Source organism: Dama dama, chromosome 22 (assembly GCF_033118175.1).
Source record: "Dama dama isolate Ldn47 chromosome 22, ASM3311817v1, whole genome shotgun sequence".
In the NCBI taxonomy this organism is placed as follows: Eukaryota; Metazoa; Chordata; class Mammalia; order Artiodactyla; family Cervidae; genus Dama; species Dama dama.
In genome coordinates this window covers 5,965,672-5,991,709 of record NC_083702.1, presented here as the reverse complement: position 1 = coordinate 5,991,709, position 26,038 = coordinate 5,965,672, and the positions used below count along the sequence as shown (strand labels likewise).

At 48.2% G+C, this 26,038-nt stretch overlaps 1 protein-coding gene and 1 non-coding gene across 2 annotated transcripts in view; one reads left to right on the top strand and one right to left on the bottom strand.

The window, feature by feature from the left end:
- The window catches only part of EFCAB6 (EF-hand calcium binding domain 6), a 245,902-nt gene that overhangs the window by 62,035 nt on the left and 157,829 nt on the right, over positions 1-26,038 (bottom strand). The window contains exons 20-22 of the mRNA XM_061124022.1: positions 23,949-24,184; positions 9,997-10,093; positions 4,316-4,434 (exon numbers count right to left, since the gene is read on the bottom strand). Of these exons, the coding sequence (XP_060980005.1) occupies positions 4,316-4,434; positions 9,997-10,093; positions 23,949-24,184 (452 nt within the window). The remainder of the gene's footprint in view (positions 1-4,315; positions 4,435-9,996; positions 10,094-23,948; positions 24,185-26,038) is intronic.
- TRNAG-UCC (transfer RNA glycine (anticodon UCC)) lies at positions 6,137-6,209 on the top strand. The gene has a single exon. It is a non-coding gene; the product is annotated as a tRNA-Gly (tRNA).

The window sequence follows — 26,038 nt, the reverse complement described above, 5'->3', positions numbered from 1 at the left end:
GTTAACCGAGGTCACAAAAATGCCTAGAAAATGGATGGAAAACCACACCACCGAGTTTACCATGTCTGCTGAGTGGGGTACAGCTGCTTTCTTGTTGTTGTCTTTTCCTCTTCCTTATGCTTTTTTAAAAATCAAAGATGCTTGGCTCCTGGGAAGAAAAGCTATGACTAACCTAGACAGCATATTAAAAAGCAGAGACATTACTTTACCAACAAAGGTCCGTCTAGTCAAGGCTATGATTTTTCCAGTAGTCATGAATGGATGTGAGAGTTGGACTATGAAGAAAGCTGAGTGCCGAAGAATTGATGCTTTTGAGCTGTGGTGTTGGAGAAGACTCTTGAGAGTCCCTTGGACTGCAAGGAGCTCCAACCAGTCCATCCTAAAGGAGATCAGTCCTGAATATTCATTGGAAGGACTGACGCTGACACTGAAACTTCAATACTTTGGCCACCTGTTGCAAAGAACTGACTCACTGGAAAAGACCTTGATGCTGGGAAAGACTGAAGGCAGGAGGAGAAGGGGACAGAGGATGAGATGGTTGGATGGCATCACCGACTCAACGGACATGAGTTTGAGTAAGCTCTGGGAGCTGGTGATCGACAGGGAGGCCTGGTATGCTGCAGTCCATGAGGTTTCTAAGAGTTGGACACGACTGAGTGACTGAACTGACTGACTGGTGCTTTTCTGGATTTTCCGAGTCTTCTAAAATGAGTGTGCATTAACATTCCTATCAGACAGTAATTTCAAATCTGTATGACCTTTTTGCTACTAATTTTTATGCTTATCTTTGCCAAGTACCCTTATTATACTGTTTGGTCACACGGCCGTGCCATGGGACCGCTGACTGAAGCTCAGAGAAGGTGAGCCACTGGCCTAAGGTCACACAGCTCGCCCTGAGCTCCAGGGGACCAGGCACAGCCCCGCTCAGAGCACAGCCCTCAGCTGTGGGCGACTCGGCCACTTCAGGGTGGCCTCCTGATCTCTGCCCAAGCTCATCAGACGAGTCCAAGGAGCGTCTTATTGCATTACTCGGCCTCTCTTTCCAGCTGCTGCTGCTGTTTAGCCACTAAGCCGTGTCCCACTCTGAGATCCCGTGGACTGCAGCCCTCCAGGCAAGAATACTGGAGTGGGTTGCCATTTCTTTATCCAGGGGATCTTCCCAACCCAGGGATCAAACCGGAGTCTCCTGCCTTGTAGGTGGATTCTTTACTGCTGAGCCACCAGGGAAGCCCCTTTCTAGGCTGCTAAAGGCTGATGGTCGCTTCCTAACTCTCTCACACCTATCACTTCCTTCCCAGTCCTCCAGGCCCTCACCCAGGGAAGTTTACCCCGTCCTCTCACTGAGAACCCCAAGACAGCCCCAAATTCATCTCTATGCCTCCCTCTTCTCTCTGGTAATTCATCCTCCTCCCTGTGGCCAGAGTAATCTTTCTAGAATGTGGAAACCTGCCTCGACCTGTCCCTACTAAACACTTGGCCTTCAGGACAGAGTCCCCACCTTGTCCTTGCCTTCACAGTGTGGTTCAGCTGCTGTGAGACCCCGCAGTCCTGGGATATGACACCCCTTTGCCACTTGGCTGGACATTCATCTGGCTGCTCTCGACCCTGTGTTTGTCCTTCTGCCTGTCTTCCCAGCTACCCCAGCTGCTCCCAGGGAGCTGTGTGCATCTGAGGTGGGGAGAGGGCAGGGCCAGGCTGGGCCCAGGGGCTCCTGCTCAGCCCAGCGGCTGAGATTCCAGCAGATTCCGAGAGGCATCAGGGGGTGGAGGCCACTTCCCGTCTCCAGGAAATACCCTGTCTCCCCTTTGCCCTCCAGTCCCTGGCGGGGAGCAGCCCCTTGTCTCTGGGTAACCCCCTCCTTGCTCTTCCAGTCCTGGGGCGGACAGCGGCCTCCCGGCCTCTGAGTAACTCTGCAGTCCCTTTCAGACTCCTGGTCCATCTGTAGGTCCCGCTCGGCTGTAAATATGAGAGCAGCTGCAGCAGTTCTGCCGGGACACTGTGGACACACTCCTGGGGCTCCCTCTGTCTCCATCGCCCCTCTTCCTGGCAGTGACTCCGCATGTGCAGACACCATCATGGGCTCCCCATCTCTGCTCCTCTTTCCCTGGACACATGTCCAGACTGCTTCTCCCTGCCTCCCTGGCCGGGGTGCAGCCACGTGCAGGGATTCTGGTCCAGAGAGTCTGGGCAAAGTGACAGCCACATTTCCAGTCCTGGACCTTACAAAGCTGACCCAGACCGGCCCTCTGTGATCATTCCCCATCTCTGCTGGCAGACGTTTAAGATCGGGGGTGGGAGGTGGGGCGCTCCTGGTCCCCGAGTGATTGAGGGCAGAGCTCCCCACCACCCACACTAAATTGTGACATCATTATTGGGGCAAGCCCCTGGGATGTCGGTCTTGTTTGTTATTGCAGCTGACCCTGACCCTGGCCCTGACCGCTGGAGCAAACTTAGCAGAGCAGAGCGAGGCACAGAAGTTAAGGAACTTGACGGGGCCACGCCACAGTGAAGGGGTGGAGGCAGGGGTCATGGCCACGCGGCTGCAGAGCTCTCAGCCACTCACCATCCCCGGCAAGCAGCCGGCTACACAAAGGTGGGCGAAGTCCTTATCTCAGTTTGCAGCACATGGTGGACATTGTGTATTTATAGAATAGTGGTAATACACGGATAAAGAAACTTTAGCCAAAAGTAATAGTGAGAGTCTCCCTCCCCGAACAGGGGAGCCTGCTGTGTCTCCCATCAGGAAGAGGGCTAGGTGCGCCCTCCTTCCACAGGGAACCTCCAGGGACACCTGACTGTCACACCCCTCATCCCTAAGGCTGGCACCCAGCCTGGGGGTGCATCCCACCCTCCCTGATGGAGACAGCCGTCCCCTCATGCCCCACACCCCCCATCAATCCCTCCTCTGAACGGCCTCCTGACTCATCTTCCTGAAGCAAGACTTGACCCACATCGCAGCCACTCAGACTGCGTTGTTCCAGATGTCCTGTGAGTATTGCCGGAAAGCGGGGACTGCGCCGGGCAGTCAGCCTCACCTTTCCTTCCTTAGCCTAGAGCCCAGGTACCTTGGAGAGCCCCTCGCCCATCCCCCTGCCCCATCTAGACCCTAGGAACCATTTTAGCATCACTCCTACACGCCCACAGCACCCCTGTTTCAGCTCTCTGTCTGCTGGATCTGTCCCTCCTCTGGCACTTATAACAGGCAACGCTCACCCCAGTGTTGCGGGGCGGCGGGGGGATGTTTGTGCCCACCAACAGCTCTCTAAACGTCAGAATGACACAGTTGTCTCCACATCATCCGAAATGTCTACATGGTGAGAGCTCTGTTCGTCTGCCCGTTGCGACCCCATCCTTTGAGTCCTCAGGTGGACCCACTCACTCAGTCTGTTAAAAAGGGAAAACAGGCAGGGAGACCAAACTCACCCTGGGTTGGAACTGATCTAAAAGAAGAATAAGGGTTTTGTAAGAACTTCACGATGCTTTTCTAAATTAGACACAAAACAGCCCACCTAATTCTAAACTCAGCCAACATTATAGCTTTCCACTTTAAACAGATGAAATGCTGGGAAAAAAAAAAAAAAAAAACTGCATGCACTCCTCCGTGAGCTGGCCCCTGAGAGGACCTGCAATACTGGGGTACGACCCGGGGGGATGCCAGCGGTGACTAACATATAATGAAGGAGCAATTCAAAGATGGATCTGGAACTCGGAAATGGACCGCGTGGCGAGTGCACCTCCAAACTTAGACAATCTACCCAGGGAAGGTTGTTACGGGGGGCCTGGTTCAGAAATAGCTTAGTCTAAAGTACATTTTGAAAAATGCAGCCAATACTAGGTCCTAGCTTCAGTTTAAGATACCCTCGGGAAACTATTCCAAGTTGCCAAAAGTTTGGTTATTTTCTTCCAACAAATTACTAATCTATAAAACACTTGTGTAGCATTGATTTCCATCTCCGGGCAATGGAGAGACTGCGTTTCCCTTAACCCACTGCGGATCTGTCCGCAGAGCTAGTTGTGTTAGAGAGAGGTCTTTGGGGAGTGACTTCATTTTCCGACACAGTGAAAGGATGTGCTCGAATGCGCGGTTCCTTGGAAACGCAAAACCCTCACGACCGGTGTTGGTGACAAGTGTTGACCTGGTTCCTGTGTTCCAAAAGGCCGGCCTGTTGGCCAAGCCTGCTTTTGGGGATGAACAGGGCAGATACAACCACAGGAAAATATTCCTGGCCCTGCCTGACCTCCAAGGCATGATGAAAACCCAGTGCTGAATTTGGCAGTCGGGAAGGAAGAGAGCCAGCTTTCCGACGCCACTCACCTCATCCAGAGCTTTTCGAACTCTCTCGGTGTGAGGGGAATGTCAAAGCCGTACAGCGCGTTCCTCACATCCCGTCGTCGAAGGATGCCGTTGCCCTCGCTGTCGGTTTCTATAAAATTCTACATAGTAGAAGACAGCGTTTAGTGACATGTAAAATGCACTCAGAGAGTATCTGGAACAATCTAAGACTTCCCCTTATGCCCCTCGCCTCCTGTTTACTTTTTTTTGGTTTGTTTTAAGATTTTTTTTTTTTTGACGGGGACCATTTTTAAAGTCTTTTATTGAATTTGTTACAATATTGCTTCTGTTTTATGTTTTGGTTTTTGGGCCACAAGGCAGGTGGGATCTTAGCCCCTTCACCACGAATGGAACCTGCGCCCCCTGCGTTGGAAGGTGAATCTTAACTAACTGACAACCAGGGAAGTTCCTAATTACCCCTTCGTATATGTTCCAAATACAGTCCCCACTCTGCTCAGTAAGATGACCAGAGCAAAACGTCAACAAGAGTTACATCCTAGAACGGGCTTGTTTCTGGGTAATGAGTGGTCTTGGGCATGTGGCTGGGATTTTTTTTCCTGAGCAACAATTTGTGTTCAAACACTGTTAGTACTAAGGGCCAACCAGAGCCTGAGAGGTGAGGCATAGCCCACACTGCTCGAGGTTATCATCTCCCCGAGGGACGTGCGTCTCTAGTTGTTACGATGAGGTGACATGGTACTATTTTAACACCCGCAAGGGTGCAAAAGGTGTCTGGGAGTGTGTCAGGCATTTAAAGGACCACAGTCTAAGAAAGCAGGTAGAACAGGGCATTGAACACTGTCTTAAACTGTTTCTAAACAATAGTTCATTCTTCCTCCTTCCAACACACTGCGAGGAAGAAACAATGGGTTCAATTCCCAAGTCCTCTGCAAGCATCATACTTCATGGTGAAACCATGAAACACTTCCTGCACGATTAAGAATCAGACAAGAATATCTCTATTGCTCTCTATTTAGCATTCTATTGGAGGTGCAAGTCAGTGTAGTTAAGCAAGTTAAAATTGGTAAAAAGTATAACAACAGGGCAGGGAGAAATGTAATTGTCATTATTCACAAATGACAAGACTGTATATACAGGTATACAAGGAATTCACAAATAAAGTGTTATAATAAGAGAAAGTGGCAATAAATCTGGATTCTATAAAAAGTGAAAATGAAAGCCACTCAGTCATGTCCAACTCTTTGCAACCCAATTAACTGCAGCCTGCCAGGCTCCTCTGTCCATGGAGTTCTCCAGGCCAGAATACTGGAATGGGTAGCTGCTCCAAATTTCTATATGTTCCAAATTAACTCCCCACTCTGCTGTTCCCTTCTCCAGGGATCTTCCCAACCCAGGGATCAAACCCAGATCTCCCACATTGCAGGTGGATTCTTTACCATCTGAGCTACCAGGGAAGCCCCGGGATTCTATATCAATAGGCAAAATCATTCACATTTTTATATATCAGACATGGAAAATGAACTTTAAAAAAAAAAAAACATTTACAACAACACCAAAAATAGAAAGCCCGAGGAACAAATCTTATAAATGATTGTAAGATTTTTACATAGGAAAGTTTAAAACTGCTTTGAAAAACATTTTAAAAGATCAAAATAAGTGGAACTACACTGTGTTCATTCACTGGAAGGCTCCATGTAGTAGAGATGTCATTTCTTGCCAAACATCCCAATAGTTGTTTTGTTTTTTTTTTCCTTTGTAGAATTTGACAAACTGATTTAAAAACTCTAAGAGAACAAAGAGGAGGGAGCTGCCTACTGGCTAATGAAGATGTATTACTGGACTTCCCTGGTAGTCCAGTGGTTAGGATTCTGCGCTTCCACTGCAGGGGCCCGGGGTTCAATTCCTGGTCAGGGAACCTAAGATCCCAGCTGTGGGGAAGTAGACCTGCCTACTAGCAGGCAGACCCTGGATCCACAACCAGCCCCCACCCCCAGAAGCCTGCTCCAGCGGGCCAGCACTTCCTGGGGCCCTGTAGTCAGAAGACCTATGTTATGTCTATGTTACCACAATTTTAAAGAATAATAATTTTATTCATTTATTTACTCCTGCCACACACAACTGAAATCCAAAAATATATAAATACTATTCATACGCTTATTTATTTCGTGATGGGTCTCTGTGGCTGTGCTTTGCCCTAGCTGCCGAGAGCAGGGGCTACTCCGGTTGCCGTGTGAGGGCTCCAGGGCACCAGGGCCTGGAGCAGCTGTGGAAAGTGCACTCCTAGCTGCAGTTCCCGGGCTCTCGGGCACAGGCTCAGAAGCTGTGGCTCATGGGCTTAGCTGCCTCATGGCAGGTGGGATCTTCCCGGCCCGGGGATGAAACTCATGTCTGCTGCGTCGGCTGGCGCAGTCTTTACCACTGAGCCACCAGGGAAGCCTCTACCACAATTTTTTTAAAAAGCAACAGCGTGCACAGCCTGTTGTGATCCATCCACTGCCTCACACTGAAAACCACCTGGTCTGACCCGAGGTCTGCCCCATCCTTGCTGAACTATTTGCAGTCCCCACCGTGCAGGTCAGCGCCGCAAACCCCTGCCTTGGTTCAGCGTCAGGCCTGACGTTCTCACCTCCCCTGCACGCCTGCCCAACACCTGCTCATCTTTCTACTAGTGACCTCTTCTTGGGCACCTGTTGTGTGTGCACCGTTGCCATTGTGATCCATACCATTCTTTAGAGTTCTTGTTGGTCTTTACACCACAAGTCTCTGGGGGCAGAGACATGTCTTTATCTTATTTTTGGTCACTGTATCTTTATACCTTGCAACAAGGACTTTCCTGGTGGCTCAGATGGTAAAGCGTCTGCCTACAGTGTGGGAGACCTGGCTTCAATCTCTGGGTGGGGAAGATCCCCTGGAGGAAGGGCATGGCAACCCACTCCAATACTCTTGCCTAGAAAATCCCATGGATGGAGGAGCCTGGTGGGCCACGGTCCATGGGGTCGCAAGGAGTCGGACACAACTGAGTGACTTCCCTAACAGGGCATAGTCAGCTCATAACAATATTTGCTGAAGAAACCAATGACCTTATTTTCCAAAAATACTTCAATAGACATGAGCATATTAGCTGCCCCCAGAGGGGATGACTCCTCTGTGTTTCTGAGGATCCAGCGGGAGGCGCCCCCAGTTGTGTGTGGCAGGAATGGCCCCGTGACCTTACGTGGCTGCCCAGGTGGCACCAGTGGTAAAGAACCCGCCTGCCAGCGCAGGAGAGACGAAAGAGACACAGGTATGACCCCTGGGTCGGGAGGGCCCCTGGGCATGGCAGCCCACTCCAGTATTCTGCCTGGAGAATCCCATGGACAGAGGAGTCTGGCGGGCTACGTGACCCTATATGTGACGGTCACAAGATGACTAAACCCTGAACCCTTGTTCAAGTTCAAGTGCAGTTTTACTGGAGAATACACCCCCTTGGGATATTAGCAGGTCCTGTTTCATGAATTCCCAACAGAAACGCAGCAGAAGGGAGACATCTGCACCATCTCTAAATGCTGGGACCCAGCAGTGAAGAGTGCGGATGTGAGCGCCCATGAGAATCCACGTGTCATCACCAGGCGGTCTGGTGGGAATACGGCTGATCTTGTTTCTGGGCTTTACTTTCTGCCGGTTTAGAATCCAGAACTAATCCCTTCAGTGCGGTACTAAAGATAAACCGAGAGAGCGGCGGGGTGGTCCGCACATGCCGGGTCACTTAGTCCTGCGGGGGCCGGTAAGGTGACCCGGAGCTTGGTTCTGGACAAAGTGCCTCCTCCCCCGACCCCACCCCCTTCCAGGCCCCTGAAATCCCTCTTCCTCCGTAATCCTCCGTGTCCCCTCCCCGCCCCACTCCCACCAAGCTCAGTTCTAGGAGAGATGGAAGAGGTTTCCGTGGGAGGACACTGGGGGCTGCTGCTTTAGCAGCCCAGAGCTCTGGGGTCCCCACGGTTCTTCCACACGTAGTTTGGGGCTCTGCCCAGCATCAAGGATGAAGGCGGCTAAGAGAGGCCATGGAATCAAGGTGGAGTGAGAGGGCTAGGCCCAGGAGGAGGTCAACCAGCCGGGGGGCTGGGCCAGGAGTCGGGGGGGGCCTGCAGGGTGTCAGGGAGCCGAGGTGGAGGCGTTTCAGGGAGGGTGGACCGAACATGGCAGAAGCAAAGGTCTCCCCAGCCTCCGGCCACTCCCAGCAGCCCGCTCCTTTCAGCGTCCGCCTGCCTCGTTAATAACCGGCCTGTGCTCCTTGACTGTCCCCTCCCCTGGTCCGTGAGCGCCTCCAGGAGGGAGCAGGCACACCCCCCGGGCATGCAGTTTGTACGATGTCAAGGCGGGGTTGGAAGAAGCTGTGAAGGGCCCTGGAGGTGGCCCTCGGGAGGCCCTGGCCCCACGGGCAGCAGCGCCCAGAGCGGACCCAGGAGGCGGCTGCTCCCACAAGGCAAGGAGGGCAGAGCAGCCAGGAGGAGAGGCAGGCTGGGCAGAAGGGCTGTTTTCCTGAGTTGGTCCAGCCTGAGGGAGTTTGAAGGTCGGAGGGAAGCAGGAGCGGGCGGGCACGTGGCTGACGGTGTCAGCTCTGCCCCCTCCCTGCTGGGGTATGGGCCCTGTGTGCCCACATGTGCAGTCCGGATCACGCCCTGAGCTCCTCAGCCCAGGGGACTACTCTGGAAGGCCGGTCCAGCCTCGGTCCATGTGATTTGCTGGCCCGGGCTGGCAGAGTCCATGCTCTGAGGATGGGGACCAAGGAAGTGGCGGTCCGGGTGCTTAAAAGCAGGCCTTCACATTGGACACCGGCCAAGAGGGAGAACACAGAAAGAAAATGACCAAACGGAATAAAGTGGAGATGTTCTTCAGAACAGTGTGAACGTATTCCTCTGATGCAGTTTACAAATACTTTTAAAGTGAAGTTACTGGGCCCTTGCTGCACTGGGAAATACTGACACCACAGTCTAAACTTCAGGATGACCCGGCTTGCATTTCAGATCTCCTGTCGTGCAGGTATAGCTGTCATTGTTACAGTGTCTGTCCATCTTGACACAGTAATCACAATTTACAATTGCTTCACATGGAGGGTATTCACCTTGAAAATGTGCTTTTCATAATTTTGGCAGGAAAGGAAGAAATATCTCTTTAAAATGCATGTTTATACCTGTGGGGGCTTCCCTGGTGGCTCAGACGGTAAAGAATCCACCTGCAATGCAGGAGACTTGGGTGTAATCCCTGGGTTGGGAAGATTTCCTGAAGAAGGGAATGGTTACCCACTCCAGTATTCTTGCCTGGAGAATTCCATGGACAGAGGAACCTGGCGGGCTACAGTCCATGGGGTCACAAAGAGTCAGACAAAACTGAATGACTAACACTTTATAACTGTGTAAAAATAAATATGACAGCATCTTACATTGCTTCATTTAAATTTTTAATTCATATCAAACCTGAGAGAAAGCCAGGAATTTCAGTCCATGTAACTCCTAAAATCACTTTTTTCCCCTAAAGACCAAATTGACCTAGAATGTGACAATTTATTTTGAAAAAGTATTTTAAGAGTCAAAGGAGGCACTACATTGGTATAAAAAGTTGCTTTCCCATCTCAGTGACTGGATCAAAACAGCTCCATAATCCCAGTGACCTTGGAACACTGAAATAGATGCCCTTCCCTTTTAAGGAAACAATCGCTTTCTCACCTTAGACAAGTCTGACCATCTGGTTTTTGCTTTGGAGACAAGGTACTGATGCGCCTGTTCACAAGCTAGTTCTGAATCTGCAACCTTCTGTTTTGGTCTTAAAAGAAAAAAAAAATTACAAATAATTCTGTCTCAATTTAAAAGACTCATTAATCACTCAAGGGATTCCCCTACCCCCATTCGTGACAAAAGTACTATAAAAGTCTGCTATTTCACATCTGGTCTAACTTAATTCTTAAAATACAGTCTTACTTCCCCAGCTTCATGTCAGGGAAATCTTAAATTTAGTTAGGAGTCCTTGCTTATTTCCAGATAAATGCTGTTCAACTTTTCCAGCGGTTCACAAAACGAAAAGGGTTCATTTATTCCCAGAGGGATAAAAAAAAAAAAAAAAAAAAAACACAGCACAATATTGTCTTTGGATGAAAACAACCCAAAACTTTTATTTCTGAATGTACAAGTGGGTGTGATAACTCGGACCAAAGCAAATAGTCTGGGAACCCTAGGGAACATGACCTACAGACTTGGTCTCAGCTCATGCTCAAAGGTTGAGTCTGTGGAATACAAAATGATCAAAATACTATTTACTCACTGAACGGTGGGCGCCGAAGACACTTTCAAAAAAGACTGTGGTTAGGGCACCATGAAGCGCAGTGAAGACTGTGGCTGAAGGAATTTGGGGTGCCCTGGACTATCCCGCTCACTACAACAAATTTGGGGAGCAGATCCTATAAAACCTTTTGCCTCTTCTATCTTTGCAGTTGCCCTGCTCGGATCCTTGTTCACTCACGGGCACGTGGGTGATGGGGGTGTCTTGCCTGAAGGTGAGTGAGCAAGCCCCCACAGGGACCTTCACAAGAATTTCTCCCCAAAGGAGCCTGGAAAACCAGGAGGAGGACAGCAAACAAGCCCCATGTTTCTCTTTATTTTTTCATTTTTTGGTCGTCTCATGCAAAACGCAGGATCTTAGTCCCCTGTTGTCATTGTTCAGTTGCTAAATCCCGTCCGACTCTTTGTGACCCCATGGATAGTAGCCCGCCAGGCTCCTCTGTCCATAGGGTTTCCCAGGTAAGAATACTGGAGTGGGTTGCCGTTTCCTTCTCCAGGGATCTTCCCAACCCAGGAAAGGAAACCATGCCACCTGCACTGGAAGCCTGGAGTCTTAACCAGGGAAGTCCCCCAGGTCACCCTTTGAGAGAAGTATAATTCATGTTCATGAGATGCTTGTGAGGAAAGAAATCTAAAGAAAAAACTGCAGCAAAGGTTTATGTGATCCGGGCAGCTCTGTGACTCTGTGTATGACGCCAGGCGGGGCGGACGTGGTTTCTGGGGTGACCATGACCTCCACGAGCTCCAGGTGGGCTGGAGCTGTCAGTCACTTGCCACACGGAGTCTGGGATTCCCCAGCAATGTTGGCATCGTCACCCCACTTTGCAAAGGGGGATGCTGGGCTTTGGAGAGGTGAAACAGCCTGCCGAAATCACACAGCCAGTTCCGGGAATCCCGGCCCATCAGCTCAGAGCCCTCCCATGCTGGAGGTGAGCCTTTCTCATCATTTTCATTCTAGCTGAAGCTACAGCTTTGGCAGGTCCTCCAGCGTCAGTCCTCAGACTGATGACAGACTGACAGAGGAGAGGACCCATTAGGCAATTCAGCTCACAGAGGTGAGAGGGCCACCGTGGTTTTATGCGCGGAGGATCTTCTTTTCGCTTAACATTTGTATCTCACTTCAGCGAGCTCAGTTCTGCCAGCACCGCTGGAGTGCCCAGCCCTGTGCAAGGTCAGGATGAGTGAGGCCTGCGGCCGCAGTCTCCAGGAGAAGTTCTCTTGGGACGTTCCGCTCCCCTCCTACATTTAGAGCAGACAGCAGAAGACTTCCCTGGTGGTCCAGTGGCTGAGAATCTGCCTGCCAATAAAGGGGGTCATGGGTTCAACCCCTGGTCTAAGAAGATCCCACAGCTTCCTGGCGGCTAAGTCCACAAGCCACAACCACTGAGCCCGTGTGCTGCAACTACCGAAGCCTGTGTGCCTAGGGCCCGTGCTCCGCAACAAGAGAAGCCACCACACTGCAAAGCCTACACACCACAATGAGAGAGAAGCCGCCTGCTCGCCGAAACACAGCAGTGAAGCCCGAACACAGCAGTGAAGACCCAGTGCAGCCAAAAAATGGTAATGATAATGGTTTAGTCGCTAAGTCATGCCCGATACTTACAACCCCATGGACTGGGAACCTTCCAGGCTCCTCTGTCCATGGGCATTCTCTAGGCAAGAATACTGGAGTGGGTTGCCATTTCTTTCTCCAGGGGATCTTCCTGACCCAGGAATCCAACTCAGGTCTCCTGCATTGCAGGCAGATTCTTTACTGACTGAGCTACAAGGGAAGTCCTTGCAACCAAAAAATAAAAAAATAACTAAACACAATAAAAAAAATAAAAAAGCAGACAGCAGGGCATGGCACCGGAGCCAACAAATTAAGCAGTGATCGTTTGCTCTGTACGAGGCTTCTCCTTTAAATCCTTCCGAGAAACTCTGCTGCTGGTCTCAGGTGTCCGGGACCGCCCCCAGGTTCCCTGATGACAGTGCTCTGTACCTACTGGTCACTGAGGACATGGTGGCCCTCGTTACCCCAGAAGCCCCCACTGGGCTGTGGACCTGTGTGTCACTTGGAAAGTGTCTTATTCAGAGCGGAGCTTCTTTGGTGAATTACATAGACTTTGACTCCCCGTGGATTGGCAGACAAGAGTTCTTGGACCGGCAGTGGCTGGGCGGAGTCTTCTCCCTCCTCCTGTTGACGTGGACCACATGAGGTTGGGCCCACTTTCATTCCTCTTCTGGCAGAAGCCAGCTTGTGGGGCACACAGGTGAACTACGGCTGGCACACCTCCCTTGCCTGAGACCCGCCCTCCCCCTGGCCACCCAAAGTCTTCAACTCCACCAGGTACTTCTACATTGACAAGCCAGGGAGTCTTTGTTGCCTAACACGTGACACTCTTAACCGTCTCTCCCCTCTCTCGTCCCCTTCGTGACGCTGCTCTTTAAATCACAGCATGTGTTGGAACACCCACCACGTGGAGAACATGTGCCCCCAGTGAGTGCCTCTCCCTCTCCACCTGCCGCCCACTCCTCCTCCCTCCTTCCCCCCAAAGCTCATCTACCCCCTGAGAAGCCGTCCCTGTTCCTGCCCCCGGCCACTGCCTGGTGCTGTCCACACCTCCGTGCCACTGGCACGGCAACCTCACCTGCTTCCCTGTTCCATCTCTCTCCAACTGCCTACCGGACTCCACAGAATCATGGAATTTCAAGGATGGAAAGAGATCCAAAGATCAGCCAGTCTAATCCTCTATTGCTACTTTATTTTTGTCGTTGTTCAGTCACTAACCCTTTGCGACTCCATGGGCTGCAGCACACCAGGCTCCTCTGTCCTCCAGTATCTCCCAGAGTTTGTTCAAACTCATGTCCATCGACTCAGTGATACTATCTAAACATCTCATCCTCTTCCGCCCCCTTCTCCTTTTGCCTTCAATCCTTCCCAGTTTTCAGGGTCTTTTCCAATGAGTCGGCTCTTCACATCAGGTGGCCAAAATATTACAGCTTCAGCTTCAGCATCAGTTCCTCCAGTGAATATTCAGCGCTGATTTCCTTTAGGATTGACTCATTTGATCTCCTTGCAGTGCTACTTTACCACGAAGGTTTTGGAAGGCTGGGTGAATTATGTTGAATTTTCACAACTATTGCTTAAAGGACTGTACGTCCTAATGACACACAGTCCCCTGCCGTCACTGTTAGACTTCACCTGACCCCAGCGAGCTCACCTGGACTTCCCCCAAAAAGGATGGAGGTCCTGAGAGGCCTGTTCTGTCTCTGGAAAGTCAACGCGCTACCAAAATGATCCCACTGTCTAAACACACATCCAATATACCCTGATTTCTTTTCTTTTTTTTTTTTTTTATCATATTGCTGGATTCTATTTGCTAGCATTTTTTAATTCTTGCATCCATTAATAAAAAAAAAAAAAAAAACCTGTAGGTTGATTTTAAGAAATTATCTTAATTGCACCATGATAGCAAGTGGTCTTCCTTTGTAAGAAGCTTGTCTTACCAATCTAGAAATTTTAGGGTTTATTTTTATCCTTAATATTTTGACATTTCACCACATTTTGTCGGAATCTGTTTATTTTCACTCATTTTACTGCACGTTCAGCAAGATCTTTCACCAAAAATGTGTATATTTTCTCAGTCCTTTGAAATGATCTTTCATCATTCCTTCAATTATTTTTTCCTTCTTTATCTATGTTATCTATACCTTGCTAAATAGATGTATGAACAACTTAATTTTTTATTTATGCATGTTTTTAAACCTTTTGTCTTTTTGTATTACATTTCATGAACATCTCTTTTTGTTATTTTCCAACCCAATGTTATCTTCCAATCCATGTTCCGATGTTATCTTTAATCTTATGCATTTCATTTATTGAAAGTTTTAACATTTCAGCTCTAATTTTTAAAAGAATTTTATGGCTATAAAGTCCTCCCAAATTTATCTGAAATTTTTTACACTTAATTGAAAACATTCTCTTCTTTGTTACACTAATCTTGTTTCTCAGAAATTCATTCTTCTTTTTTTATTGATTTTAATATCACTATTTTATGTTTTTTTGTTTCGCTCAAAATCACGGTGATTGTTAAGTGTTTGATTATCTGTGCATTTAAGATTTCCTGTAGGACTTACATGGTTCTCTTCATTATAGGCTATCTGATGATTCTGGAAAGGGACATGATTTATGGCACTGGAGTTGCTTGTATTTTTTCTTCAGTCTCAAGGAAGGTTACTTTTCTAGGTCAGTAATTGTCCATTGCCTTGCTCTAACTCTCTGAATCTATTACAAAAATTTATTGATTTAGTCTCATTGTAAGTACTTTTGGTGTCTGGAGTATAGCACAATCAGAGGGAAAAAGAGAATCAACACACCTAGCTGCTCCAAACTCGGTTCCACAAACACAATGATGAGCAAGGCAGATGGAACCCAGGTCCACAAGGAGCTCATGCTCTGATGGCAGGAACATACAGCGAACACTTGGAAAAATAAGTGAATCAGGTAACTTCAGATACTGAATGTGACTGAGAATGAGGGACCAGGGTGGGGTCGGGGGCACTTCAGCCAAGAAGGTCAGAGAGCAGCTCCCTGAGGCCTGAGTGATGAGAAGGTGCTGTGCTATCCTGGGGAGCAACATTCCAGGCAGGGCCAGAGTCCTGAGATGTCCCAGGGAAAAGGAGCAGGCATGTCTACTTTACCCCTTCTCTACCACTGATCACAGCTCTGGACAGAATACAAAAAGCAACTCTCTGAGGACACCCAAAAGTAAGTAATAGGATACTGATGGGGGCGGGGATCAAAACTTGAAGACCAACTTATATGGTGGTGAGTTTCACAGTTTTCCCCCCCCCCCCTATTTCCAGTTTAAGAGCTGCTTAAAGACAGTTCTAACTGGAATTGTGCACTGGATGTGGACAGAAAAAGCCGCAAAAGAAAGCCTGTTTTGCTGACCGAAGAACTAGGAAGTCAAGCCCCTAAAGTACAAAGGACATGAGGGAAGCCTCCCCTTTCTTGTCACTTTTTACTGTTCCACTCCTGATCTGAGGCAAGAGAAAGCGGAAGTCGTTCAGTCATGTCCGACTCTTTGTGATCCCATGGACTGTATAGAATCCCATGGATTCTCCAGGCCAGAATACTGGAGTGGGGAGCCTTTCCCTTCTCCAGGGGATCTTCCCAACCCAGGGATCGAACCCAGGTCTCCCACATTGCCGGTGGATTCTTTACCCGCTGAGCCACAAGGGAAGCAAGCGGAGTTACAAAACCGCACTTCTATGACGGTGCCAAGCAATGGTACTGGCCCAGTAGGTACCCCAAACTGAAATTCTTCTCTCGAAACCAGAGGGGATGGTGAAAGGGGTCCCTGTGTTCAAGAAGGATTGAAGAAATCCACATTATTTTCTCTCTCCTTTTCTCTTTCATCGTGTTGCCCTGGAGGTGGGCCCAGTCATGAGAAGCACTCAACAGTACAGAAAGACTAAAACCTGAAGATTTTCCAACCACAAGACCAAAAAGTGGGTTGATGACTGCTGGAGAGGGTGGGAAGAAATCACAGAGGGGAGAGAGCTAGAGAAAGGGAAGCTCAGATGCACGAAGGAAGTGCCAGGCGCACACGCTCTGATGTGTGCACGTGCTCTGATGTGTGCACGCGCTCTGATGTGTGTGCACGCTCTGATGTGTGCGCGCTCTGATGTGTGCGTGCGCTCTGATGTGTACACACGCTCTGATGTGTGCACATGTGACACTAACCCAAAGCAACCCGGGGAGAGCGTTGAGAACCTAACTAAGGGTAGTTAGGACTGGCTCCTGGGAGCTGCCTTCATGGGCTGGCCTGATGGAGCTGCAATGGCTCTGAAAACCAGACTGACAGTGAAACCGCAGAGGGCAGGTCAGGACACGCACTCTGAAACTAGCTAGATGGATTGTCTGCTTTGAAAATCAACCAACCAACACACTACCAAGGATTTTAACAGGAACAGGGTGTCACAATAGAACATTAGAGAGATCCACAATACAGGCCAAAATTACTTGGTATACGAAGGACCAGGAAAATGCCAACAATTTTCAAGATAAAAGACAAACAAGCACCAACTCCAAGATGACCTAGATGTTGAAAATACCATATTTTAAAGCAGCTATTATAATCATGAGGTAAGAGTACACATTCTTAAAATAAATGGAAAGACATAAGTTCTGAGCAAAGAAATAGCAGTTAAAAAAAAAAAAACCTGAAAGAACCAAGTGGAAACTTCGGAACTGAAAAATACAACAACTGAAATAAAATTTTCACTGGGTTGGGTCAATGAAGATGACAGAGCCATCACTGACAGAGTCAGTGAACTTGAAAATAGATGACTAGAAATAATCTGATCTGATCAACAGAGAAAAAAAAAAGAATCTCTCCAGGGCCTATGATACAGAGGCCTGTGATACGAAAGCAGAAGATCTAATATCAGGTCACTGCAGGACTGAAAGGAGAACAGAAGAAGATTGCTACTGAAAAAAGTTTAAAACTTCAGAAAATAATAGCTGAAACCTGCTCAAAGTTGGTGGAAAAACATAAATTTACAGATTCAGGAAGTTCAGCAAACCTCAGAAAAGATAAACTCAAAGAAAATCATGCTCAAACACACCACATCCTCCTCCAGGGGATCTTCCCAACCCAGGGATCGAACCTGCATCTCTTACGTCTCCCACGTTGGCAGGCGGGTTCTTTACCACTAGCGCCACCTGAGACGCCTTCATACTAAAACTACTGATAACTAAAGATAAAGGAAAAATCCTGAAAGCAACTTAAGAAAAATGACACATTTATAGAGGGCTTCCCTGGTGGCTCAGTCGGTAAAGAATCTGCCTGCAATGCAGGAGACTCGAGTTTGATCCCTGGGTCGGGAAGATCTCCTGGAGAAGGAAATGGCTACCCACTCCAGTACTCTTGCTTAGGAAATCCTGTGGACAGAGGAGTCTGGCGGGCTACAGTCCGTGGGTCACAAAAGAGCTGGACATGACGTAGTGACTAAACCACCACAGAGAGAGGACCATTTGAATGACTGTAGATTTTCCCTCACAAACTGTAGGGGCCAAAAGACAATGGAACAACATTTTTCAAGTGCTTTAACAGAAGAATTGTCAACTCATAATTTTATATTCAGGGGAAAAAAAACTGTTAAGAATGAAAGAACAATAAAGATATGATCAATGAAGGAAAACGAAGATAATTTGTCTCCAGTAGACATCCTAATGGAAATTCTTTAGGGGAAGGAAAATGACAGCAGAGAGAAAACTGAAACTTCAGAAATAAAAGAAGAGAAGCAGAAATGGTGAATATAAACATACATTTTTCTCAGAGTTTTGAAATACAGGAAGCATAAGTGGATTAAAAATGAAGGAGAAATAGACAAATGCAAAATTATCATTGGCGACATCAGCCCTCCCCTCTTGGTAACTGGTAGAACTAATAGAAACTAAGCAAGAATCTGAACACTATAACCAATTTGATCTAATTGACATTTACAGAACCCTCCACCCAGCAACCGACAAATACACATTATTTTCAAGTATACATGGGATAAACAGTCTACCTGCAATGCAAGAGACCTGGGTTCCACCCCTGGGTTGGGAAGATCCCCCGGAGGAGGGCATGGCAGCCCACTCCAGTATTCTTGCCTGGAGAATCCCCATGGAAGAGGAGCCTGGCGGGCTACAGTCTTAAGGGGTCGCAAGGAGTCAGACATGACTGAGTGACTAAGCACAACACATTCACCACAATAGACCGTTTCTAGGGTTATAAAATGAACCTTAACAAATTTAAAATAATTAAAACCATACAAAGTATGCTATCTAAACTTAACAGAATTAGATTAGAAATCAATAACAAACAGCTGGAAACCATGGAAATATTTTGAAGAAAAAATATCCTTCTAAATAATCCATGGTTTCAATAAACAGTCTAAGGGGAAATTAGAAAATATTTTGAACTGAGTGAAAATAAAAACTACAACGTGTCCAAATTTGTGAAATGCAGCTCAATCAATGCCTATGAGAAAACTGACAGCATTAAGAAATAATTCAAATAAAAATCTGAGTTTTCAGCTTAAGAAAATAAAAATGCAGGACAAACTCCAGTTGACCTTTGCCCCACACAGGTTTGGATTGCACAAGTCAACTTATATGCCAATCTTTTCAACTCATATATTGGGAAATTTTTTGGAGGTTTGTGATAACTTGAAAAAACTCACAGATGAACCACACAGCCTAGAAACATTGAAAACATTTAAGAAAAAGGTATGTCATAAAGCATAAAATATTTGTAGACAGTAGTCTATCCTTACATAGGCATAAGGTGATATTTAATATAAAATTAATGTCTTAATTTTCTTCCTGATTTATAACTTTACTTTCAAAGAATTACATTATCATGTAGTATGTCTCTCCCTCTCTTGCCCCCTCTCTCTCTCATATTGGAGAAACTGAATACTAGTGTATCATCACAGGTAAGGGTTTTTTATTTTTAAAGTAACAATGATTCCAATACTGCATTTTGAATATGAGTGTAATATTGTATGCCATGGCTTTGCAAGTGGCTCAGTGGTTACGAATCGGCCTGCTAGTGCAGGAGATACAGGACACACAAATTTGATCCCCAGGTCGGGAAGATCCCCCGGAGGAGGAAAAGGCAACCCACTCTAGTATTCTTGCCTGGAAAATCCCATGGACAGAGGAGTTGGGTGGGCTGAAGTCTCTGGGGTGGCAAAGAGTTGGACACAACTGAGCATGCATGCACACATGTGCTGTATGCCATAAAGATGTTATAATGATTAATTCGTTACTGTGTAGGCTAGGCTACCAGGTCCGCAATTGTATCAGTTACACTAAGCTCCCTTAAAGCAACCATGCTGCTGCTTCTTTGCCATCCATGCATGAATTACTATACCTCTAAATAAATATGAATTCCTTTTTCACATTATCTTTCCATCTTTGATGTGTAGAGTTGTACACCAAGATGGACGCCGCCTACAGTGCTTTGTATCATATGAGACAACACAGACATGGGCACTGACAGACGATGCATCTCGTAACAGACAATGGAAACTTACAGTATGGACAAACACTGTACTGTAAATGCATTTTTCTCTCCCGTTTGGGTTCGATCCCTGGGTTGGGAAGATCCCCTGGAGAAGGGAAAGGCTACCCATTCCAGTATTCTGGCCTGGAGAATTCCATGGACTGTATAGTCCATGGGGTCGTAAAGAGTGGGACACCACTGAGCAACTTACTCACTCACTCATGACTTTTTTAACAATATTTTCTTTTCAGTAGCTGGCTTTATTGTAAGAATACTGTATATAATACATATATAATCTGTGCATTGATTAACTTTATGTTATTTGTGAGTTGTCTAATCAGCAGTCATCTATTAGTAGTTAAGTTTGGGGGAGTCAAAATCTCTACACAGATTTTTGACTGTGGTGGGGGGGGAATCAGCTCCTGTGACCCCTGTGTTGTTCAAGGATTAACTGTATACTTAAAGCAAGAAGGAAGAGAAAGTATTAAAGAAGAGAAATCAATGAAATTGAACAGAAAAACAACAGAGAAAAATGAATGAAACATAAAGCTTGTTCTTTGAAAATATCAATAAAATTAATAAAACCTTCAGCTAAATGAATCAATGAAAAAGGAGAGAAAACATCAACTACCAATATCAGAAAATGAAAACAGGGGTATCACTAAAGACCCCATAGCTATTGAAAGAAGAGTAAGGAAATACTGTGATCAACTTTATTCTCATGAATTTAACAGGTTAGACAAAATGGACCAATATTTTAAAAGACACACATTATTAAAACTCAGTCAAGAAGGAACAGAAATCTTAAATGATCCTGTAACTATTAAAGTAATCAGATTCACAGCTAAAATTCTTCTGAAAAGGAAACTCCAGGACTGAATGATTTCATAGATGAATTACACCAAATATTTAAAGAAGAGATAGAAAATCTGTATGATCCAGAAAATAGAAAGTGGCATTCATGACTTTTTTTCTTTCTTAGAGATCTGCCAGAGAAATATAAAAAGTGCGTTTATTTTCTTTATGAAATAAAACTCCTTTTATCTTGCAATTACCACACGGGTCCATTGAACCCTCTTAGAATAGGACAGATCATGGGGTCTTACTGAGCTAGATTTAATGATACTAGATCTATCTCATTATTCTAGGAAACATTCAATTGTTTTTCATACATTTGTTTCCAGTTATGCTAAAAAGAAAAAGGAGACTAAATAATAACATGAAAACAAACAAACAAAAATAGAGTCTCCTAGCAGGATGATACCATATTGAAATGCATCACCACTGTTACATTACCCTTTGGTTTTCTACCTGCACTGCCCTAAGTGTAACAGCATCTTTCAGAAAGGTATAAAAGACACCAGGGACCCCATCCTGGTCTTAGGTTAGCTTTCACTGAACACAGGTGAGAACTGAGAATTCTTACTTCAACCCCAGATGGCAAAGGGAAGAAAACCAAGATGTTTCACATGATTAGATGAACCAGAAGATGATGGTGAACTGGATCACAGAAGCCAAATCTCCTGATGAGTGAGTGATTCACATCTATGAACAGCAAGGAAATCTGTTTCCACTCAGTCAGTCATTCATCAGGAAGGACTGGATCACACAATATTTTGTGACAAGAAGCTGACCGTCTAATTTTGCTAACAGGACACTTGACAGCGTTCTTTCATCTTTGATGATGTACATGCACCAAAAGGAACTTGATGTGGGTTGTCAGTAGATAAATGGACAAGGCCCGTGTGCTTTAAACAAGGGAACAGATGATGTAAATGAATCAGGTCATTGGACTAATCACTCTAACTGCTATTTACGCATCTAAAAATGAAAATGCTGTGTGCAGTTATGAAGCAAACTAGATGGTCTTCCTGTCTTCAACAAAGTTATGAACCTTCAAAGTTTTCAAAAGTACTGCATTTGATGATGCAGGTGGAAAGTGAAGGCCCAGAACACAGAGGGATCCAAGAGAGAGGATGTGATGGCTTCTAAAAAGGGAAGGCATCCAGGTTTGGCTAGTGGAGAACAGTGAGAGTCGGGGGGTGAAAGAGACCAACTCTCCACACAGAGGAGGCGGCCCCTCCCCACAGGCACCCTGAGTTCCAATCTCTGTCCACTGCCCATCACCTGGGTCCTTCTGGACCAGTCAGAAACTCTCCTCAAGACCTCAATTCCTTTATCTGCAAAGTCAGGTAGTGATGCCTCCTTGAAGGGTTGTAGAGTATGAAAAGATACATCTTCATGAAGCATAGGTTCGGGCTCCAGCCATGGGAAGGCTTGGCTTTCTAATGCAGTGCCTTGGTTGGGTCTCAGAGCTCAGACTACACCAGGCCCTTGGGGCCCAAGCTGGTCTTCCTGGATCCAGCCTCTGCATCTACCATCTACTCTGGGGCTGCTGAAGGATGTCTGCATGGCACATGCGCCCCGACATGCCAAGGCAGAGAATCCTCTCCGGCCTGCTGACCAAGCCTGGCACTCAAGCCCCTTCTCACCCGGCCCTCCTGCAACTTCAGGCTGCTCCCCCTGTGCATGCCACACTGGTGCACGTGTCCTGTGACCGGTCCCTGAGTATGCTCCGTACTCCCACTTCTGCGGTTCTGCAAACGTGGTCCCCTGGCCCTGAACCACGATCTGGTAACTCACACCAGACAAACTCCTCCTTATATCTCAAGATCCAACTGAAATGTCCTACTTTTCCTGTTCACCTCAAGCAGGCTTGGTCTCTCCCCTCTCTGTGGCACTTCAGACATCCTTGTATTCCTGTGTTTTTGTACTTGTCCCGGTTCAGTCCTGAGCCCCTCATCCACTTTTGTACCACTGAGTCCTGGGGTGATGCCAAACTCACAGCAGACCCTCGGTAAACGTGTGATGGATGAACAAATAATACAACTAAGACGGCGGAATCACGTGGATGGGAAGACTGCACTTTGTGGTTGAAATTTTCCATATCCGTTCTGCATTCATTCTCCAGAAAGTTCTTTCTGAAGGATATTTTCTTGCTTTGTTTGAATGTTAAGCAATCAAGTCTCATATTAAAGCTCCTCACAACTGGAGCAATTGGAAGCAGGTGTCCAACTCACGTGTTCCATGATCGCTTCACTTAGAAAGAGACTACAGTCATTTTCTTCCTTGCTAGCTTTTCAAGTAGAGACAAAATAAAACTAGCAAGTTCAGAAGGGAAAATTAAAGGGCAAGGTCAGCGGCCTCTGCAGCCTGCAGGAGTGGCACGGTCTGGCCCAGTGACAGGGCGACTAGCGGCTCCCCCGTCTGGGGGTGGGCACTGGTCTGGAGCCCCTGGGGGCTGGAGGTGCCTTAAGGGTAGAAGGGCCCAGTGATGATGTCACTACTGGGCTGAATCACTGAGGATCAAGGGCAGCCCTGTGCTAGCAAAGTGGAGGGTAACATTTCACAAAATATTGATGGTGTACTTGTAATAATTGGTAAGGGAGCGGCTCAAAGTCCCCTTCATTCATGCCTGTCAACAGATCCCAGTGGGGGAGGAGACTGTGACAGGTCCCAGGTAAGATGGGAGGCCCGTCACTGCTTCAAGGAGCAGATGCCCTTACTGAATGAAGCCAAGGAGACGAACAAGTCACGGCCCCAGCTGGACGCAGAGATTCTCCTATTGTGAGTGAGGCTGGCGTGGGGTGAACAGTGGGGGAGGGTGGGGAGTTTTGCCTGAGAAAGGGCTGGAAGGGGTCCTCGCATCTCCTAGAGCGGCTGGCACTGCTGACCCCAGGGTTTTAAAGAGACAAATACACAAGAACATGGGTGGATTTATGTGCATGGAAAAAAGATGGAGATGACACTTAGTTTCCACCAATTACCACAAGGTGCTGTGTGGTTCCCCAGGCCAGGCTTACTGCCCAAGTTAAGGACGCAGGCCTGGGGGACGTCCATGTGTTCTCCTGACAAGCACCCAGCACCGCCCTCTGCATGCGGTGCACCCAGAGGTCTTGGGAGGCTGAGCGACACGCCTACCTATCTGGCCCTGGGTTCATAACAATGAAAACGTACAAGTACGCGTGTATATTTACGTGTAAATTAACAAGACTGGGATGACGCACAGTGAAGTACAAAAAAAAAGAGATGCTCACGGGGGCTCAGATCAAGTGTACCTTCTCACCTGTCTCTGCATTTTCTAGTCTTTCTACACTGAGCGTGTGATCCTGAGAGTGGTTTTTCTTGAACTAAGACAGAGTGAAGAGATCGGGGGCGGCAGCTGCCCCGCCCCCAGCCCCGGCCCTTGGCACCACGTGGAGCCCGCATGGACGCTGCCCCGCTCTGGCCTCTTACCTGAGCAGTCTCTGGGGCGCGTCGTCATCTGTACTGAACGGCCTTTTCTCGCACAGGTTCCGGAACTCCCGGAAGTTTAACGTGATGCTGAGCCTTAGGCCGAGAAGGCCCAGGAGGCGCTGGAACTCCTCGTCCTTCAGGTTGAAAAGCAGGTGCTGCAGCAGCCGGTGGAGGTCATGCATGGTGATGACGCCGTCCCTGTCAGTGTCCATCTTAAAGAAGGCGGCGTACGGGTCCTGGAGCCAGGACACAGTGTCACAGCCCGGCCCCCCGAAACCTGGGGCCGCCCCCCACCCCCGCCCCGCTCTGCGGACTCATCCCCAACGTGAGGGAAGGGCCGCGCTCCCACTGTGGCCTTTTTTGGAGATTTCCCTGCTCCGGTAGTACCCTTGCCAGGGCTTGCTTTCCCAGGGCGATGATGAACTCTGTCCTCAGGCGCCCTCTTTCAACACAGTTCAGGAAAGGGAGAGGAGTGGCTTTTCTTTCCCGCCTGTTCCTTTGGCTTCTGTGAGTGGTACTTCCAACATCGGAAGTGAAGGCTGAGTATGCTGGAGCTTCCCAGCACATGTAAAAATCTGGTCCTCGATGTTTTTATATGGGTTTTGGAAATGGCAACCTTTCAGAAAGGCAGCTGCTTCCTACAGCACAACCGGCGCTGAGCTGAACTCCGCCAAGGAGCTGCCCAGAGGATGGGCCCTGGTTCGACGCCCGGGCTGAAATGAAGGTCCCATCCACCCGCCCGAGCCCTGCCTCTGCATCTGCAGGTCGCGCCGCGGTGACTCCCACTTTGCAGGTGAGGGAACAGAGGCTGGCAGGGAACCTGCGGCTGCAGCCAGGCTGTGGGGCTCAGGGCACATCCAGGGGGGCAGGCTGCTCGGTTTCCAAGCCCAGCTCTGCCCAGTACTAGCAGAGTGACCGAGGGAAGAGACTGAACCCCGCCAGGCTTCTCACCCGTCACAGAGGAAGACAGAGTCGCTGCCTACGGGGTCATCATTAGGACTGACTATGCCAAGCAGGCGAAGCACTTACGAGAGGATGTGTAGGTTCTGTTAGGGTCTAAAATGCTCTTTGTTATTATTACTGTTGCCTGAGGTTGGACAGCGAGCACCCAGCAGTGGGATCTGAACCGGGTCCATCTGGGCCAACAACCCTGCTCCCCCAACTCGGGCTCCCTCCGTCTCGGGCTTGGAGTGCAGCCGCTGCGGCTGTTGTCCCCACCCTCGGTCCCACCAGCACCTCCCGCGGCCCTGCCTGGGGTCTCTCCGGCCACTCCGGGGGCCCTGCCTGCACCTCTGTATCCTAGGACCCTCCACAGAGGTCACATAAAGCAAGACCTACTTCGACTCGGGTGTGCAAGTAAAACCTTCTGGGGTTTTGTGGAAGACCTACTTGTACTCACTTATTCATTCACCAAAGATCACTCTGCACCAACGTGCACAATCACTATGTTAAATACAGTGGGAGCTGACATCCAGGGCTGCCCCTGCCTCTCAGAGTTGCCACCATCCAGCAGCCTCATCCCCAGGGCACTGCCCACTGGGACCACGGGCCTCTCTCTGCCACGGACTCCCTCCACGTCGCAGCTCCCAGCCCTCCCACAGCATCCAAATGCACGTCTCCAAAGGCTTTGCGGCATCTCCCCTTGGATGTCAGAATGAGCAAGGCCAAAATCAAACTCCCGGCCCCCGGCTTGTCCTCCAGGGCCTTCCAACTCAAGAAGTGGCAGCACCTTCTTTCAGCTGCTCAGACCACAATCCAGGCGAAGAAGCAGAATATGCAAGGACACAGGGGAGGAAGGGCGCTGGCCGGAGCATGACCCAGGGTCAGGGGGGTCGAGATGGGTCAGAAAGGGGCTACAGCCAATCAGGCAGGACTCTGGCTCATTCTGAGAGAAAGGGGCCGCCCTGAGCAGAGCAATGTGTGGAGACCACCCTGCAGGGTCAGGCATTCAAGACAGATGGTAAAGCGAAAAACATGGTGGCTGAAGCATACGTATGAAGACCCTATTTGTGTGTGGTGCGGGGCAGAGGGGGGCTTGGTCCTTTTGTTTTTAAAACATACATGAATCCACGGACATGTGCCTGAACCTA